This window comes from Plectropomus leopardus, chromosome 20 (assembly GCF_026936395.1).
Source record: "Plectropomus leopardus strain MGB_pleo_1.0 chromosome 20, ASM2693639v1, whole genome shotgun sequence".
Classification (NCBI taxonomy): domain Eukaryota; kingdom Metazoa; phylum Chordata; class Actinopteri; order Perciformes; family Serranidae; genus Plectropomus; species Plectropomus leopardus.
The window spans coordinates 25,709,746-25,725,720 of NC_142195.1; the positions used below are offsets into that span (position 1 = coordinate 25,709,746).

Here is a 15,975-nt window from a genome sequence, read left to right on the forward strand (position 1 = left end):
GCATATTCCTTTATTTGGAACATGCTAAATTTGGAAAATAGTCTAATTTGGAGAATCTAATCAGAATATGCTGTCTGCATGATGCTCATCAAATTCACAGTAGTGTAATATTTGGAATAACAGTGGAATGTTGGTGTGCATGTAACCGTAACCCCTACGACAGAGAAAGTCACATTACTATTCATTCATTATTATTAAAACAATACTGTCATAATGATGTCACTGATGAGTTTACCTGAGCAGGTGAGATTCAAGTTGAAGGGAGAGAAGTTTATTGTTCTGCAGTATCTCCGGGGAGATCCAAACGGGACACAGTCAAAATAACCTTCCCCCCAACGTCGGTTTATGTACTCTCTCCGTTCTACAGAAACAGCAGAGCCACAGTACAGAGCTCTACATGCAAAGGCTGCTTCTTTCAGGGTCCAGGCAAAATCACTCACTGGTTTCCAGTCTCCCTGTTTCACCTCCAGGTAACCTGCACAACGACTGTCTCCTCCCACCAACCTGACAGGATCTGAACAGAAAAAATAGACTCAACATTAGAAGGATAACTTGAGTTTCATTACAACAGAAACAACCATATCAAAGCTGCAGCTTCTCTTCTACCTAAACAGGTGAGTCCAACAGCTTTGCCAGGTGAGCAGGTGTTTCTAGCTGGACCTGAGATTGCACAGTCCATGAGAGCAGACTCATGGCCTCCACACTGGAACTCTTCAGACCACATTGGAGCCTCCACTTCACCATAGAGCGCCCCCTGGTAGAGTAAAGGAGACCCACAGCCGAGCTCCCGACAGACCACCTCTGCATCCTGCTGGTCAAAGTCAGCTTCACACACTGAGGACCAGTGGTTGGACTGTTTAGACTTCACCTCCAGTCTGCCTGAGCACAGACTAGGCCCATTAACCAGTCTGACAGATTCTGGAGAGATAATAGAAGATAAAATCGAGACAAATAAAAGACAATGGGCACAAAAAAGGAGCAGACCTTGGGTCCAATGATATGATATTATCACTAAACCTAAAGAGTATATCAACCCCCAAACCAAACTTTTCAGTTAAAAAGCAATATATGTGGCTATTCAGTAGTGTTGTTGATCAATTCAGGTCCAACTCTTGACATTTGAGTGCAAAGTATTAAAATTGTATGTTCTAAATATGCCTAGTGACTGCCCTGTTAAGGCTGAAACCTGGCTATTGCAATATTTTTTCTTGGCAAATGAAGTCATCACATGTTGCCACTTCGCAGCAGATTTCCACGTCTATGTTTTACACTTAAGCTGTTTGCCTCCTGGGATGCCACTCTAGTGATGTCAGCACAAGCACATGCTGGGATTACGCTGCATGTGGTTTTGATGACACAACGAAAGCACATGGCAACCAACGCCGGGATGTCAACAAATGCAAATGCTGGCACCACTGATGGGCAGTAACGCATTAGAAGTAACGCGTTACTGTAATCCAATTACTTTTTCAAGTAACGAGTAAAGTAAGGGATTACAATTGCAAAAATAGTAATTAGATTTCTGTTACTTTTCTGCAAGCAGGCTGCGTTACTGCGTTACTAAACCGTGATTTTGTTTTGTGAGACTGTCTCGTGACAATGACGTAAGAGCGGCGCGACGTCTGTGGTAAACAACAGACGTGTAGTGATTGTCGCTACCCGATCAACAAGACAACATGGTGCGCGGGAAAGAGCAGGACCGTGCAGCATTTAATTCCTGGAAGTACCGGCATTACTTTGAGTTTGACTCAGTTAAAGGTGACAAAAACATTAGCGTCCGCTGTACACTGTGCGTGGGAAAAAAAACTTTTATCTACAGCGAAAAATTCCACGTAAAATCTGAGCAAGCACCTAGCAAGCCGGCACGGGAATGTGAAACTCACCGAGAATCCCCCGTATCCCCCCACTGACATGCCCGCTGAGGCTACCACATCCAGTTCCACCGAGCGAACCTCCGAGGGCCCTTCTCCTGCTAAACAGGTGAAAATAGACTTAAGACCGACAGGGCTTAGTGCCGCTGAACTGAAGAAGCTCGTCGCTGGCTATATTGTCGAGGACATGTTGCCCATTTCCACTGTAGACTCTGAATCGTTCCGACGCATCGTAGTTAAAGGATTGAAACTCATAAAACAAGTTTAAAAAGACAGTTTCATTTAATTCAGTTTTATCTAATGGAATATGCAGAAAGAATAGAATTAGGCTGAGAGGTCTATTGCTTTATATTGTATTCAGGTTGTGCATCATGTTTTTGAAAAGTAACTAAGTAAAGTAATTATGAAAGTAACTAATTACTTTTGAAAATAAGTAATCAGTAAAGTAACGGGATTACTTTCTTGGAGAAGTAATCAGTAATCAGTAACTAATTACTATTTCCAAGTAACTTGACCAACACTGGCTGGCACAGATGGACTCGGGGAAGGAGGCACATAGTGAGGTGTAGAAAAAGACATCAATGTTGGACCAATACACCTCCCCTCCCACCCAATGGCAGCATCATGCTCCTTATATTACACTGTTACCCACAGGTTCTGTCCAGCCACATTCTGAGGTGACGCTGCCCATCCAGCGTCACCTCAGATGTTGCAGAGTCAGGCGCTGTCCCCTGGCATGTTATAACACAGTGACCAGTTCTGTCCAGCTGTGTTCTCAGCTGACTCTGTCCAACAGCGTATCATGCAGACGCGAAAAGTGACTTTTGGCATCGAGATCTTATTCCTCAGCACTGGCAAAACTGTGGTATTTGACAACGTCAGAATGAGAACGAGCTGTATACACTGATGGGCTTACCTGAGCAGGTGAGATGTACAACCACTGAAGAAGCATTTGAAAGTGCACATTCCCTGAGAACAGATCCTGACTGAACACAGTCAGACTCGATGACCCACACAGTGTTTTCTGAGGATCTCTTAAGCCGTCCGACAGAAACAGCAGAGCCACAGCCCAGCTCTCTACAGGCAACATCTGCTTCCTTCAGGTTCAAGTCATCAACTTTCTTCCACATGTTTTCACGGTCCACCTGCAGGTTACCCTCACAGCGACTGTTTCCTCCCACCAACCTGACAGAATCTGAACAGAAACAAGAGACTCAGAATTAAAAGGATAAAGTGAGTTTCATTAGAGCAGAAATGAGCCATATCAAAGCTGCAGCTTCTCTTCTACCTAAACAGGTGAGTCCAACAGCTTTGCCAGGTGAGCAGGTGTTTCTAGATGGGCCTGAGATTGCACAGTCCACGAGACTAGACTCATGGCCTCCACACTGGAGCTCTTCAGACCACATTGGAGTCTCCACTTCCCCATAGAGTGCCCCCTGGTAGAGTGAAGGAGACCCACAGCTGAGCTCCCGACAGACCACCTCTGCATCCTGCTGGTCAAAGTCAGCTTCACACACTGAGGACCAGTGGTTGGACTGGTTAGACTTCACCTCCAGTCTGCCTGAGCACCGTCTAGACCCATTAACCAATCTGACAGATTCTGGCGAGATAACATGAGGTAAAACTGAAACAGAAAATATGCCAGACCCAAAATAAAAGGTGTCATGAAACAAAAATTCAGTGATTCAAAAAAACCAACAACAAAAAAAAAAAACAGATCATTAATAACATCTCAACTCATATTTATGGGCCCTAACACACCAAGCCAATAAATGGCCTTTGGTCAATACCGGGCCATCTGTGAGTGTCTGGTGCCCGAGTGTTTCCCACACCGTTGGCACTGATCAACTCTTATCAGCCTTGTCAACTTTTTTTTTGGCTGATTATGCATGTTGAGTGTAACCACATAATTTTGTAGTATAAAGTGGTGGGGGCTTTTTGTTTTTGTTTGTTTGTTTGTTTTTTAACCTACATTCTAAGTTAAATTTTGAAAAGAGACAATTTACATTTAATGAGTGGACAGTCCATTTGTTGTGAAAACGCATGTTTATTTTGGAAAGATTCAATGCATGCAACTTGCATAAATTGACCCACCATTTAGGGTATCAGATCATTGATATTTCACAAGTTAGGAATGAGAATGTGTCGGCTTACCTGAGCAAGTGAGGTTAAAAATGGATGAGGATATCCCTGGTTCTACACACTGACTCGCAGCAGAACCACCATAAACACAGAGCAGACTGATCACCCACACAGGACTGTGTGAGAATCCCGCAATCAATTCCACAGAAAGAGCAGAGCCGCAATCCAGCTCACCACACACAACAACTACATGCGATGGAGTCCAGTCAACGTAAATCTTAATTTCGCTCACTGGTCTCCATTCTCCAAGATGTTTAATTTCCAGCATTCCTGCACAGCGACTGGCTCCTCCCACCAACCTGACCGACTCTGAACAAAAACAAAGACAATCTTTGGTAAAGAAAGGGATTTAACCCCTAGGGCCAGCTTTAATATTAAACACGCTCATGAAGCTCTGTGCACAAAATGTGTTTTTCCAAATCCAGCTTTAAAAAGTATTATACATTAATATTATTTTCTTCTCTCAATGGGCTTATATTTTAACCAACAACAAATCTAATAATAAATACCAAATATTCATTAGCTTTAAGAATTTTTAACCCCATAAATGTCAGGTTTTTGTCATGATACCGCTAAATTTTTTAATGAAAAAAACCCCCCAAAAAACCCACAAATAAATGAATTATGTTCAATATTCTACATGCAAATTCATTTTTTTATTGTTATTATTTTTGTTTGTTTGTTTGTCTGTTTACTATCACAGCCTGGGTTATGTCAATGACTCCAAATTCCAAGTCAAAAGCCCAGAAAGACACCCAGATATAATACAATGCATATTTTATGCTTTGATGGCTGTGGGATCAAAAATTACAGTTTGAATGGTTTTCAATGGCACATTTTTCCCACTTAACAGTATGAATGCAACATTTTTACATTTTAGACTTATTGTAGGAGCTGAGTTGGAAATTCCAAGATCAAACTAAAATACTCAATTTTGCCAAAATGTATTCAATATGCATGAACAAAGCCAAAATTATATATAAAAAAAGAAGAGTGTAAAGCATATAGAATGTACCAGTCAGTCCTTTGGGGTTCATTAAAATTGCTCATTTTGCTTTAATGATACTTTTTCTCTTTTCTTTCTCTGTTTACCTTTTGAGTTGTGTTTTTCTTCACCCCAGAGTCCTGAGGAGAAAAACAGGACAGAATACAGATTAAAACAATAATCCCAGTTTGGAAGGTTAAGATAGCAACAATCAATTCTTGTCCATTTGAAAATTGGTCCATCAAACATAATACTCTGTGGTCTGAAGTCAACTTTCAAACTAGTAATCTTGCATTTGATAAGAAGCAACTGACATGTTATAGATTATGTGACTATGGTTTCTGTTACCATGACAACAGGCCGATGGGGCTGTTACTATCAGATTGATGCTAATGATGATAAATATGTTAATGTCAGCAAAATCATTCAGGGGAGGATGAATTACTGCTGCAACTAACACTTAGATCTATTGCTGATGACATTACTGATAATGTTTTTCAATAAATCAGTTATGGACTCTATAAAACATAAGTAAATTGAGAAAATTGTGCTCTCTGTAAAAGCCTTGCTCTGTCCCACCAACAGTCCGCAACCCAAAGATTATCAGTTTCTGTTGGTCTCTGCAGGAAGCTTGAAGCTGTCGATTACTGTCGATTACTTTTAGCACAAACATTATCATCAAAAATTGTGCGGGGTGATATCTTTTATATTTGTGTCGTATATTTGTATATTTGTGAGACATTTGTACATGAACCAAATGGTCCCATCTGAGGTAATTACTGAATCTAAATATTGTTTTTGACAGCATGACTGGATGTTGCAGGGACAATAATTGACTAAAAATAGAATCAGCTTTTGAAAGATTATAACTTAAATATTAACAAATGTCTTTTGTCCCTTTATGTCTTGTCCTCCTGAGTCTTTCATACAATGTGTGTGCAGTGTTGATGGTGGCGTGTGTGAGCAGTTTGTTCTCTAGTTTACTCAAAATCAATATTTGAATAATATCACATCATCTTTAAAGTCCTACCTGAGCTCCAAAACAACAGCATCAACACCAACAAGTGATCCATGTTCAGGTAGAACATCTCTCGGTCTGCCTGTTCGTCTGCTCTGATTATCTCATGAAGTGTCCTCAGTGTACATCCCCGTACAGGAAGAGGTGGAGTTCAGGACCATATCACACCAGTTTTAGCATCACTGGCTCTCAGTTCATGTCAGATCAGACTTCTGATGAATTATAAAATTGTTAATGGGAACACCCCTTTATGCTCGTCTGATCTCCTGAAACCAGTGATACTCAATTTAAGCAATTTAAGGCCTGTGGGCCTAATCCTGCTCCTGATAGGGTGCCAGGTGGCCCCCCAAACCATTTTCTAATTCACACTAAAAATAAGATGAATTGTTTTTGTACTTTAAGGAGACAAAGTGAACAAAACAGCATCAAATTGAGCTTGTTTATTAAAAAATAAGTGCCATTGGAGGATCCCCCGTGCCCCTGATAAAGGTGCTAACTAAGCCTAGAAATGTGTTAAAATCCCAGTAATGTCCTAGAAGTGTCCTAAAATACTAGAAATTACTGAGAAACATTCTAAAATACTTGTTCTAAAATCATAGAAATGATGTAAAATCCCTAAAATGTTTGAAAGATCCGAACATTCTTGAAATGTCCTAAATTCCCTTTCAGACTTTCTGATTTGTTGTTACAGCTTGATGGTTTTCTTGTAAATTTTCCCCTTTAAGGAACTAATTTGTCCAGTTACTTCAACACCACATAAATGCAGGATTATATGCTAATCTGACGAGGGGGATGAAGTGCAGGTGGAGAAAAGGGCAGATGAGCTCAGGTGAGGGGAATAAGGTGATTAGGAGAGCAGGCAGCGAGCTGATTGGCTGAGAGAAACTGAGGAGCAGTGAAGGACTAACGAGGCTGATGTGGGGCAGGTGTGCAGAAGGGCATAAGAGGGAAAGGCAGCACAGAAACACAGAAGGGTGAGAACACAGTAACCAGAAACACAAACAGCCAGAAATCACTCTGCTCACAAAATATGCTTTTCAAACCAAGCTTTAAAAAATATTACACATCAACATTATTTCCTACTTTCATTAAGTTAATTATTTAACCAACATCAGTCCATATTAAAAATCAAATACTCATTCATTTTGAGAGTTTTAAACCTTTGAATGTCACACTTTTTCTCATGATGCCACTTTGTTTCTCAAATGAAAACACAGATATGCAGACACAAACACAAATAATTTATTTGCTCACTTAATATTGATTGGCAAGACAGTGAGACTAAACCCTGTGATTAGCCAACATAGGTGATTTTGGGATATTGTCAGGTCAAGTGTTAGGAGGCCGAAATGTTTTCTGAGGTGCTAATGCTGGCGCACTTTGAAAGGAAACAATACTTTTTTAGCATTTTTTGCTTCGATTGAGGGACAGATGTATTGGAAAACCTATCCTGAGATGGACCAAAACATTGTGTGTTTGTCAATAAAATTGTTCTAGGTGCAAGCTACAGAGTGGGTGAAAGTCAGTTTAAACAATCCTTACGTTTTCTAACAACATTGTATAAGTAAGTGTTCACACTTTTGAGTCAAACTTTCTGTTCTCTGATAATAGAGGGCATCCTTAATCCAGCTCAACATGACATGGTCTGATCTCCATCACGTGTTCTTGCATGTAATTTGGGGGAAATACTCAGTGATGAGGGTCAGACAGCAAACTCTCCTTCGTAGATAAACTCTTCCATGCACCCAAATGTAATAATTTATACATTCATTGTGGTAATTATCAGATCTCCTCTGGTAATAATAAGATAGTGGGTCATTACCAAGGCCTCCTTCTGGTGGGCAAAAATATATATATTAAAAAAAATAATAAAATTACGCCAAATTCCTGCAAACCATTGAAAATCAGCTCATTTACAGACTTCCACAGTTTATTTAAATGGTTTTATTTTCTTGAAAGACAGTAGATAATGGTGATACATTTACAGTATTATAGGATCTTAGTCATAGTACAACATCTGGTAAATACCCTACATTTAAAATGAAGTAAAACTGATTGATATATTGATTGATTGGAATGTTTATTTCAAATATGCAATGGACAAAGCAATATAAAAGTATGGTATAAGCACATCATTGTTGATAGAAAAAACAAAAGCTTTCATCACAAGAGTCAATACATTTCTCAAATACAAAATTGACACAATTATAGCTGAGCAGAGGAGGGCGCCATTATTCTTTACATCTCATGTTGTCATGGACACAAACTTCTTTTCCATAAGTACATACACACTTTATTCTGCATGATATGATGGTTGGTGGGTAAAGTTCAGTAGAAAGAAAATAGCTCCTTTATGAAACTGCTCACATCAAGATTTGTGGATTATCTTGTGCAACCAGGTCATGATTTCTGGAAAAAAAAAACCCTGCAGATGAGTTTTTCAGATGCATATTTTTTTTGGCACCATCACCATGATTATCGTTGTCAGAAATATTTGACAAAAAGGAAGCAGGAAGTATGTAGACAAAGATGGTTACAATATTTGAAATGAATGTATCTTAATTTTATATGTAAAGCAAATAGGAAAGAACCTTGCAAAAATAAAAAAAATACCAGCCTCATTATTTTAAGGAAACATGTATATAAAATCCATAGTCTATAGATATGAACTCCTTAAAGGAACTACTCTGCTCTCTGAGGTCCTTCCTCTTCAATCGGCCCTCCTTCAGCTGTAGAAGGACCCTAGTTATAATAATCCAGCTCAATGTTCTCCTGTGTAGCCGTATTCTGCCTCCTGCTGGCCTGGAGAGACATGACAGCACACAGATGTGTCACTCCTGTCTTTGGTTCAGTAAACACAGAATGAGTTTCATTTTAGTTTGTCCAATAAACAACATGACAAGACTTGTGTCTGTACCTTGCAGTAGATATACATGGCAGCGTTCACCAAGGCCAGAGTCAGCAACAGGACGACCGCTTTGATGATAAAAGGTGTTGGATCTGATTATGAAACACACAGACAGTCATGTCAGTAAGTGTGAAAATAACAGCTCCCATTAAACTGTAGTGACCTGAACTCTCTCAGAATCACTATGACATGGAGTCACTTGACTTCGTCTCACAAAGAGTTATCTCTTAAACCATACACTTAATATTTAGTTCATATTAAATGCATCTGATAAATTCAATATCTTAAATTGCATTTGTTCATATATGTTGTGTCACTGATCTCTCTGTCTACTCGGTAAAGTGTTTCCTGTTCTGAACACAGTTGATCCTCCTGATATTTAGCCTTTTATGCCTCCACACCAGTGGTAGCCATGGCTGGAGCTATATGATTTCATTTTTTTTCGTGCATCCCATTCTCGTGAATATATCTCAGCATATCACAAGAAGACGAAGATGGCAGGCAAGGGCAATAATGGGCTATATAATGCAGGCCAGTCTCTTACTTTCTTTAAGTTATTAAGTTAGTTTAACACATAAGGACACAACAGACAGCTGATCATTTCCAGGCCGTTTGAAAGAACTGTCTTTTCCACGCTTGCATGTAAACAGTCAGTATGATATTTAGTTTCTCTTCTTTCGTCAACTTACCTAAGACGGTGAGAGACAGAAGATGGCTTTTAAACGAGAGGTTATGAGGCAAAATGTAGTCACAGCTGTAAGTTCCTTGATGGGTGAGCTCTGCTGAAGGAAACAGGAAATTGGCAGAGTGATTGACAGCGGGCTGGATGTAGTTTTGTGCTGAGTTGGAGGAGTTCAAAGTGAGCAGGAAAAGGCCTCCTGGATACTCGGGCTCGACTGCGCAGCTGATGGTGAAGTTCGAGCCCCGGATCACCTGAAACCCCTGCAGCTGTGCCTGGGAGACCCCGTCCATGGGGAAGGACACAGAGATGTTAGGCTGAAGCAGCAGCTCTGTAAACACAAAAGGTCAGATTCAAAAAAGACTCCTGAAAAACTGACTGACCGATTATTAACAGCAATATTCAGCATTTTTTACAATTATCGAGACTGTACATTTGTAATGTATGAATCGTTAATTCCAACAACTGATAAAAATACGTTAATTAAAAAATGTGCTAAATGTGCTCTGATGTTTGGCACTCTGCGTGGACAGCAACTAATAATCATGCCCTTATACCATATAACAAGTTGCATGTCAGCTAACATTTGACAATGCAGTGGGTGGATTATAGGTGTAACAGCATAACACCAAAGGATGGTGGTGGAAAGCTGCAATATGTGATGACTAGGATGAGAAGGTGTTGCTATGACAACACACAGAGCCCACCATTAATAGACAAGCTGTGTGTCGCAAACTGCAGTAAAAACAATGCATATGCCAAATGAGCTGCCCAAATAATGCTCCTAAAACCCAAACAATACCGGCATATTCCTTTATTTGGAACATGCTAAATTTGGAAAATAGTCTAATTTGGAGAATCTAATCAGAATATGCTGTCTGCATGATGCTCATCAAATTCACAGTAGTGTAATATTTGGAATAACAGTGGAATGTTGGTGTGCATGTAACCGTAACCCCTACGACAGAGAAAGTCACATTACTATTCATTCATTATTATTAAAACAATACTGTCATAATGATGTCACTGATGAGTTTACCTGAGCAGGTGAGATTCAAGTTGAAGGGAGAGTAGTTTAATGTTTTGCAGTATCTCCGGGGAGATCCAAACGGGACACAGTCAGCATGAGTTAACACCCAATTTCGGTTTATGTACTCCCTCCGTTCTACTGAAACAGCAGAGCCACAGTACAGAGCTCTACATGCAAAGGCTGCTTCTTTCAGGGTCCAGTCAGAATCACTCACTGGTTTCCAGTCTCCCTGTTTCACCTCCAGGTAACCTGCACAACGACTGTCTCCTCCAACCAGCCTGACAGGATCTGAACAGAAAAAATAGACTCAACATCAGAAGGATAACTTGAGTTTCATTACAACAGAAACAACCATATCAAAGCTGCAGCTTCTCTTCTACCTAAACAGGTGAGTCCAACAGCTTTGCCAGGTGAGCAGGTGTTTCTAGCTGGACCTGAGATTGCACAGTCCATGAGAGCAGACTCATGGCCTCCACACTGGAACTCTTCAGACCACATTGGAGCCTCCACTTCACCATAGAGCGCCCCCTGGTAGAGTAAAGGAGACCCACAGCCGAGCTCCCGACAGACCACCTCTGCATCCTGCTGGTCAAAGTCAGCTTCACACACTGAGGACCAGTGGTTGGACTGGTTTGACTTCACCTCCAGTCTGCCTGAGCACAGACTAGGCCCATTAACCAGTCTGACAGATTCTGGAGAGATAATAGAAGATAAAATCGAGACAAATAAAAGACAATGGACACAAAAAAGCAGCAGACCTTGGGTCCAATGATATGATATTATCACTAAACTTAAAGAGTATATCAACCCCCAAACCAGACTTTTCAGTTAAAAAGCAATATATGTGGCTATTCAGTAGTGTTGTTTATCAATTCAGGTCCAACTCTTGACATTTGAGTGCAAAGTATTAAAATTGTATGTTCTAAATATGCCTAGTGACTGCCCTGTTAAGGCTGAAACCTGGCTATTGCAATTGATTTCTTTTATTGACGAATGAAGTCATCACATGTTGCCACTTTGCAGTAGATTTCCACGTCTATGTTTTACACTTAAGGTATCCTTCTGCTTCTGCTGTTTGCCTCCTGGGATGCCACTCTAGTGATGTCAGCACAAGCACATGCTGGGATTACGCTGCATGTGGTTTTGATGACACAACAAAAGCACATGGCAACCAACGCCGGGATGTCAACAAATGCAAATGCTGGCACAGATGGACTCGGGGAAGGAGGCACATAGTGAGGTTTAGAAAAAGACATCAATGTTGGACCAATACACCTCCCCTCCCACCCAGTGGCAGCATCATGCTCCTTATATTACACTGTTACCCACAGGTTCTGTCCAGCCACATTCTGAGGTGACGCTGCCCATCCACGTCATGTTGCAGAGTCAGGCGCTGTCCCCTGGCATGTTATAACACTGTGACCAGTTCTGTCCAGCTGTGTTCTCAGCTGACTCTGTCCAACAGCGTATCATGCAGACGCAAAAAATGACTTTTGGCACCAAGATCTTACGCCTCAGCACTGGCAAAACTGTGGTATTTGACAACGTCAGAATGAGAACGAGCTGTATACACTGATGGGCTTACCTGAGCAGGTGAGATGTAGAAACACTGAAGAGGCATTTGAAATTGCACATTCCCTGAGAGCAGATCCTGACTGAACACAGTCAGACTCGATGACCCACACAGTGTTCTCTGAGGATCTCTTATGCCGTCCGACAGAAACAGCAGAGCCACAGCCCAGCTCTCTACAGGCAACATCTGCTTCCTTCAGGTTCAAGTCATCAACCCAATTCCACATGTGTTCCTGTTCCACCTCCAGGTTACCCTCACAGCGACTGTTTCCTCTTACCAACCTGACAGGATCTGAACAGAAACAAGAGACTTAGAATTAACAGGATAAAGTGAGTTTCATTAGAGCAGAAATGAGCCAAATCAAAGCTGCAGCTTCTCTTCTACCTAAACAGGTGAGTCCAACAGCTTTGCCAGGTGAGCAGGTGTTTCTAGCTGGACCTGAGATTGCACAGTCCATGAGACTAGACTCATGGCCTCCACACTGGAGCTCTTCAGACCACATTGGAGTCTCCACTTCCCCATAGAGTGCCCCCTGGTAGAGTGAAGGAGACCCACAGCTGAGCTCCCGACAGACCACCTCTGCATCCTGCTGGTCAAAGTCAGCTTCACACACTGAGGACCAGTGGTTGGACTGGTTAGACTTCACCTCCAGTCTGCCTGAGCACCGTCCAGACCCATTTACCAATCTGACAGATTCTGGAGAGATAACATGAGGTAAAACTGAAACAGAAAATATGCCAGACCCAAAATAAAAGGTGTCATGAAACAAATATTCAGTGATTCCAAAAAAAAAACCAAAAAAAAAAACGGATCATTAATAATATCACAACTCATATTTATGGGCCCTAACACACCAAGCCAATAAATGGCCTTTGGTCAATACCAGGCCATCTGTGAGTGTCTGGTGCCCGAGTGTTTCCCACACTGTTGGCACTGATCAACTCTTATCAGCCTTATCAACTTTTTTTTGGCTGATTATGCATGTTGAGTATAACCACATAATTTTGTAGTATAAAGTGGTGGGGGCTTTTTGTTTTTGTTTGTTTTTTAACCTACATTCTAAGTTAAATTTTGAAAAGAGACTATTTACATTTAATGAGTGGAAACAGTCCATTTGTTGTGAAAACGCATGTTTATTTTGGAAAGATTCAATGCATGCAACTTGCATAAATTGACCCACCATTTAGGGTATCAGATCATCGATATTTCACAAGTTAGGAATGAGAATGTGTCGGCTTACCTGAGCAAGTGAGGTTAAAAATGGATGAGGAGATCCCTGGTTCTACACACTGACTCGCAGCAGAACCACCATAAACACAGAGCAGACTGATCACCCACACAGGACTGCGTGAGAATCCCGCAATCAATTCCACAGAAAGAGCAGAGCCGCAATCCAGCTCACCACACACAACAACTACATGCGATGGAGTCCAGTCAACGCGAATATTAATTTCGCTCACTGGTCTCCATTCTCCAAGATGTTTAATTTCCAGCATTCCTGCACAGCGACTGGCTCCTCCCACCAACCTGACCGACTCTGAACAAAAACAAAGACAATCTTTGGTAAAGAAAGGGATTTAACCCCTAGGGCCAGCTCTAATATTAAACACACTCATAAAGCTCTGTGCACAAAATGTGCTTTTCCAAATCCAGCTTTAAAACATATTATACATTAATATTATTTTCTTCTCTCAATGGGCTTATATTTTAACCAACAACAAATCTAATAATAAATACCAAATATTCATAAATTTTAAGAATTTTAACCCCATAAATGTCAGGTTTTTGTCATGATACCACTATATTTTTTGATTAAAAAGAAACCCATTATCATTATTATTTTTGTTTGTTTGTTTGTTTGTTTGTTTACTATCACAGCCTGGGTTATGTCAATGACTCCAAATTCCAAGTCAAAAGCCCAGAAAGACACCCAGATATAATACAATTCATATTTTATGCTTTGATGGCTGTGGGATCAAAAATGACAGTTTGAATGGTTTTCACTGGCACATTTTTTCCACTTAGCAGTATAAATGTAACATTTTTTTACACTGAATTTTAGACACTGTGGGAGCTGAGTTGGAAATGCCAAGATCAAACAAAAATATTCAGTCTTGTCAAAATGTATGCAATATACATGAACAAACTAAAATCATATAAGAAAAAGTATGTAAAGCGTATGTACTATAAAATGTTCATTATACTTGCTCATTTTGCTTTAATGATTCTTTTTCTCTTTTCTTTCTCTGTTTACCTTTTGAGTTGTGTTTTTCTTCACCCCAGAGTCCTGAGGAGAAAAACAGGACAGAATACAGATTAAAACAATAATCACAGTTTGGAAGGTTAAGATAGCAACAATTAAACAGTAGTTGTCACTGGTTTGTCACTTTTTCACTCATCGCAACTACTTATGACATTTCAGGTATCCTCTGCTCCTTGATACAGTTTACACACACTGTCACGATAGTTAGGACTAGGCAACAAAGTCAAAAGTGGCAAATGGTAAGGTGTAAAAAAAAAAAAGAAAGAACAGACAACCACACGGAAAGTGAAAAGGACTCCTGCACGGAAATCAATTGTTTGAGGGACCCATCCACCCCCCAGCAGTTTATTGTGTTTTCTTTTTGTTGTTGTCCATTTTAAAATTGGTCCATCAAACATAATACTCTGTGGTCTGAAGTCAACTTTCAAACTAGTAATCTTGCATTTGATAAGAAGCAACTGACATGTTATAGATTATACGACTATGGTTTCTGTTATCATGACAACAGGCCGATGGGGCTGTTACTATCAGATTGATGCTAATTCTAAGTAAGTAAATTGAGAAAATTGTGCTCTCTGGAAAAGCCTTGCTCTGTCCCACCAACAGTACAAAACCCAATTATCAGTTTCTGTCAGTCTCTGCAGGAAGCTTGAAGCTGTCAATTACTTTTGGTTTCCTTATAAGTTTTGAATTCAAACTTTGAAAACTTTTAGCACAAACATTATCATCAAAAATTGTGCGGGGTGATATTTTTTATATTTGTGTCGTATATTTGTATATTTGTGAGACATTTGTACATGAACCAAATGGTCCCATCTGAGGTAATTACTGAATCTAAATATTGTTTTTGACAGCATGGCTGGATGTTGCAGGGACAATAATTGACTAAAAATAGAATCAGCTTTTGAAAGATTATAACTTAAATATTAACAAATGTCTTTTGTCCCTTTATGTCTTGTCCTCCTGAGTCTTTCATACAATGTGTGTGCAGCGTTGATGGTGGCGTGTGTGAGCAGTTTGTTCTCTAGTTTACTCAAAATCAATATTTGAATAATATCACATCATCTTTAAAGTCCTACCTGAGCTCCACAACAACAGCATCAACACCAACAAGTGATCCATGTTCAGGTAGAACATCTCTCGGTCTGCCTGTTCGTCTGCTCTGATTATCTCATGAAGTGTCCTCAATGTACATCCCCGTACAGGAAGAGGTGGAGTTCAAGACCATATCACACCAGTTTTAGCATCACTGGCTCTCAGTTCATGTCAGATCAGACTTCTGATGAATTATATAATTGTTTATGGGAACACCCCTTTATGCTCGTCTGATCTCCTGAAACCAGTGATACTCAATTTAAGCAATTTAAGGCCTGTGGGCCAAATCCTGCTCCCGATAGGGTGCCAGGTGGCCCCCCAAACTATTTTCTAATTCACACTAAAAATAAGATGAATTGTTTTTGTACTTCAGGGAAACAAAGTGAATAAAACAGCATCAAATTGAGCTTG

The 15,975-nt window shown here is 40.3% G+C and overlaps 1 protein-coding gene and 1 pseudogene across 2 annotated transcripts; both read right to left on the minus strand.

Moving 5' to 3' along the window:
• Positions 1-231: 231 nt before the first annotated feature.
• On the minus strand, positions 232-6,275 carry LOC148186225 (scavenger receptor cysteine-rich type 1 protein M130-like; annotated as a pseudogene). Its single transcript, XR_015775139.1, has 7 exons — positions 6,029-6,275; positions 5,106-5,138; positions 4,026-4,322; positions 3,160-3,471; positions 2,788-3,066; positions 607-918; positions 232-514 (listed from the first exon to the last, which is right to left on the minus strand). The product of XR_015775139.1 is annotated as a scavenger receptor cysteine-rich type 1 protein M130-like (transcript).
• Positions 6,276-7,951: 1,676 nt separating this feature from the next.
• On the minus strand, positions 7,952-15,613 carry LOC148186226 (scavenger receptor cysteine-rich type 1 protein M130-like). The gene is made up of 10 exons (XM_088070994.1): positions 15,549-15,613; positions 14,461-14,493; positions 13,447-13,743; positions 12,591-12,902; positions 12,219-12,497; positions 11,014-11,325; positions 10,643-10,921; positions 9,614-9,934; positions 8,934-9,016; positions 7,952-8,818 (listed from the first exon to the last, which is right to left on the minus strand). The coding sequence occupies exons 1-10, from the start codon at positions 15,604-15,606 to the stop codon at positions 8,759-8,761; spliced, it is 2,034 nt and encodes a 677-aa protein (XP_087927120.1). The 5' UTR covers positions 15,607-15,613; the 3' UTR covers positions 7,952-8,758.
• Positions 15,614-15,975: the final 362 nt, after the last annotated feature.

What these genes read in the sequence shown, in the direction of transcription:
- LOC148186226 (XM_088070994.1), bottom strand. Translation starts at nt 15,606, where the DNA reads ATGTTCTACCTGAACATGGATCACTTGTTGGTGTTGATGCTGTTGTTG. An exon ending in TGTTGGACTCACCTGTTTAG is followed by an intron (nt 12,498 to 12,590) that starts GTAGAAGAGAAG and finishes GTTTCTGTTCAG; the next exon opens with ATCCTGTCAGGTTGGTAAGA. An exon ending in CCATGTATATCTACTGCAAG is followed by an intron (nt 8,819 to 8,933) that starts GTACAGACACAA and finishes ATGTCTCTCCAG; the next exon opens with GCCAGCAGGAGGCAGAATAC.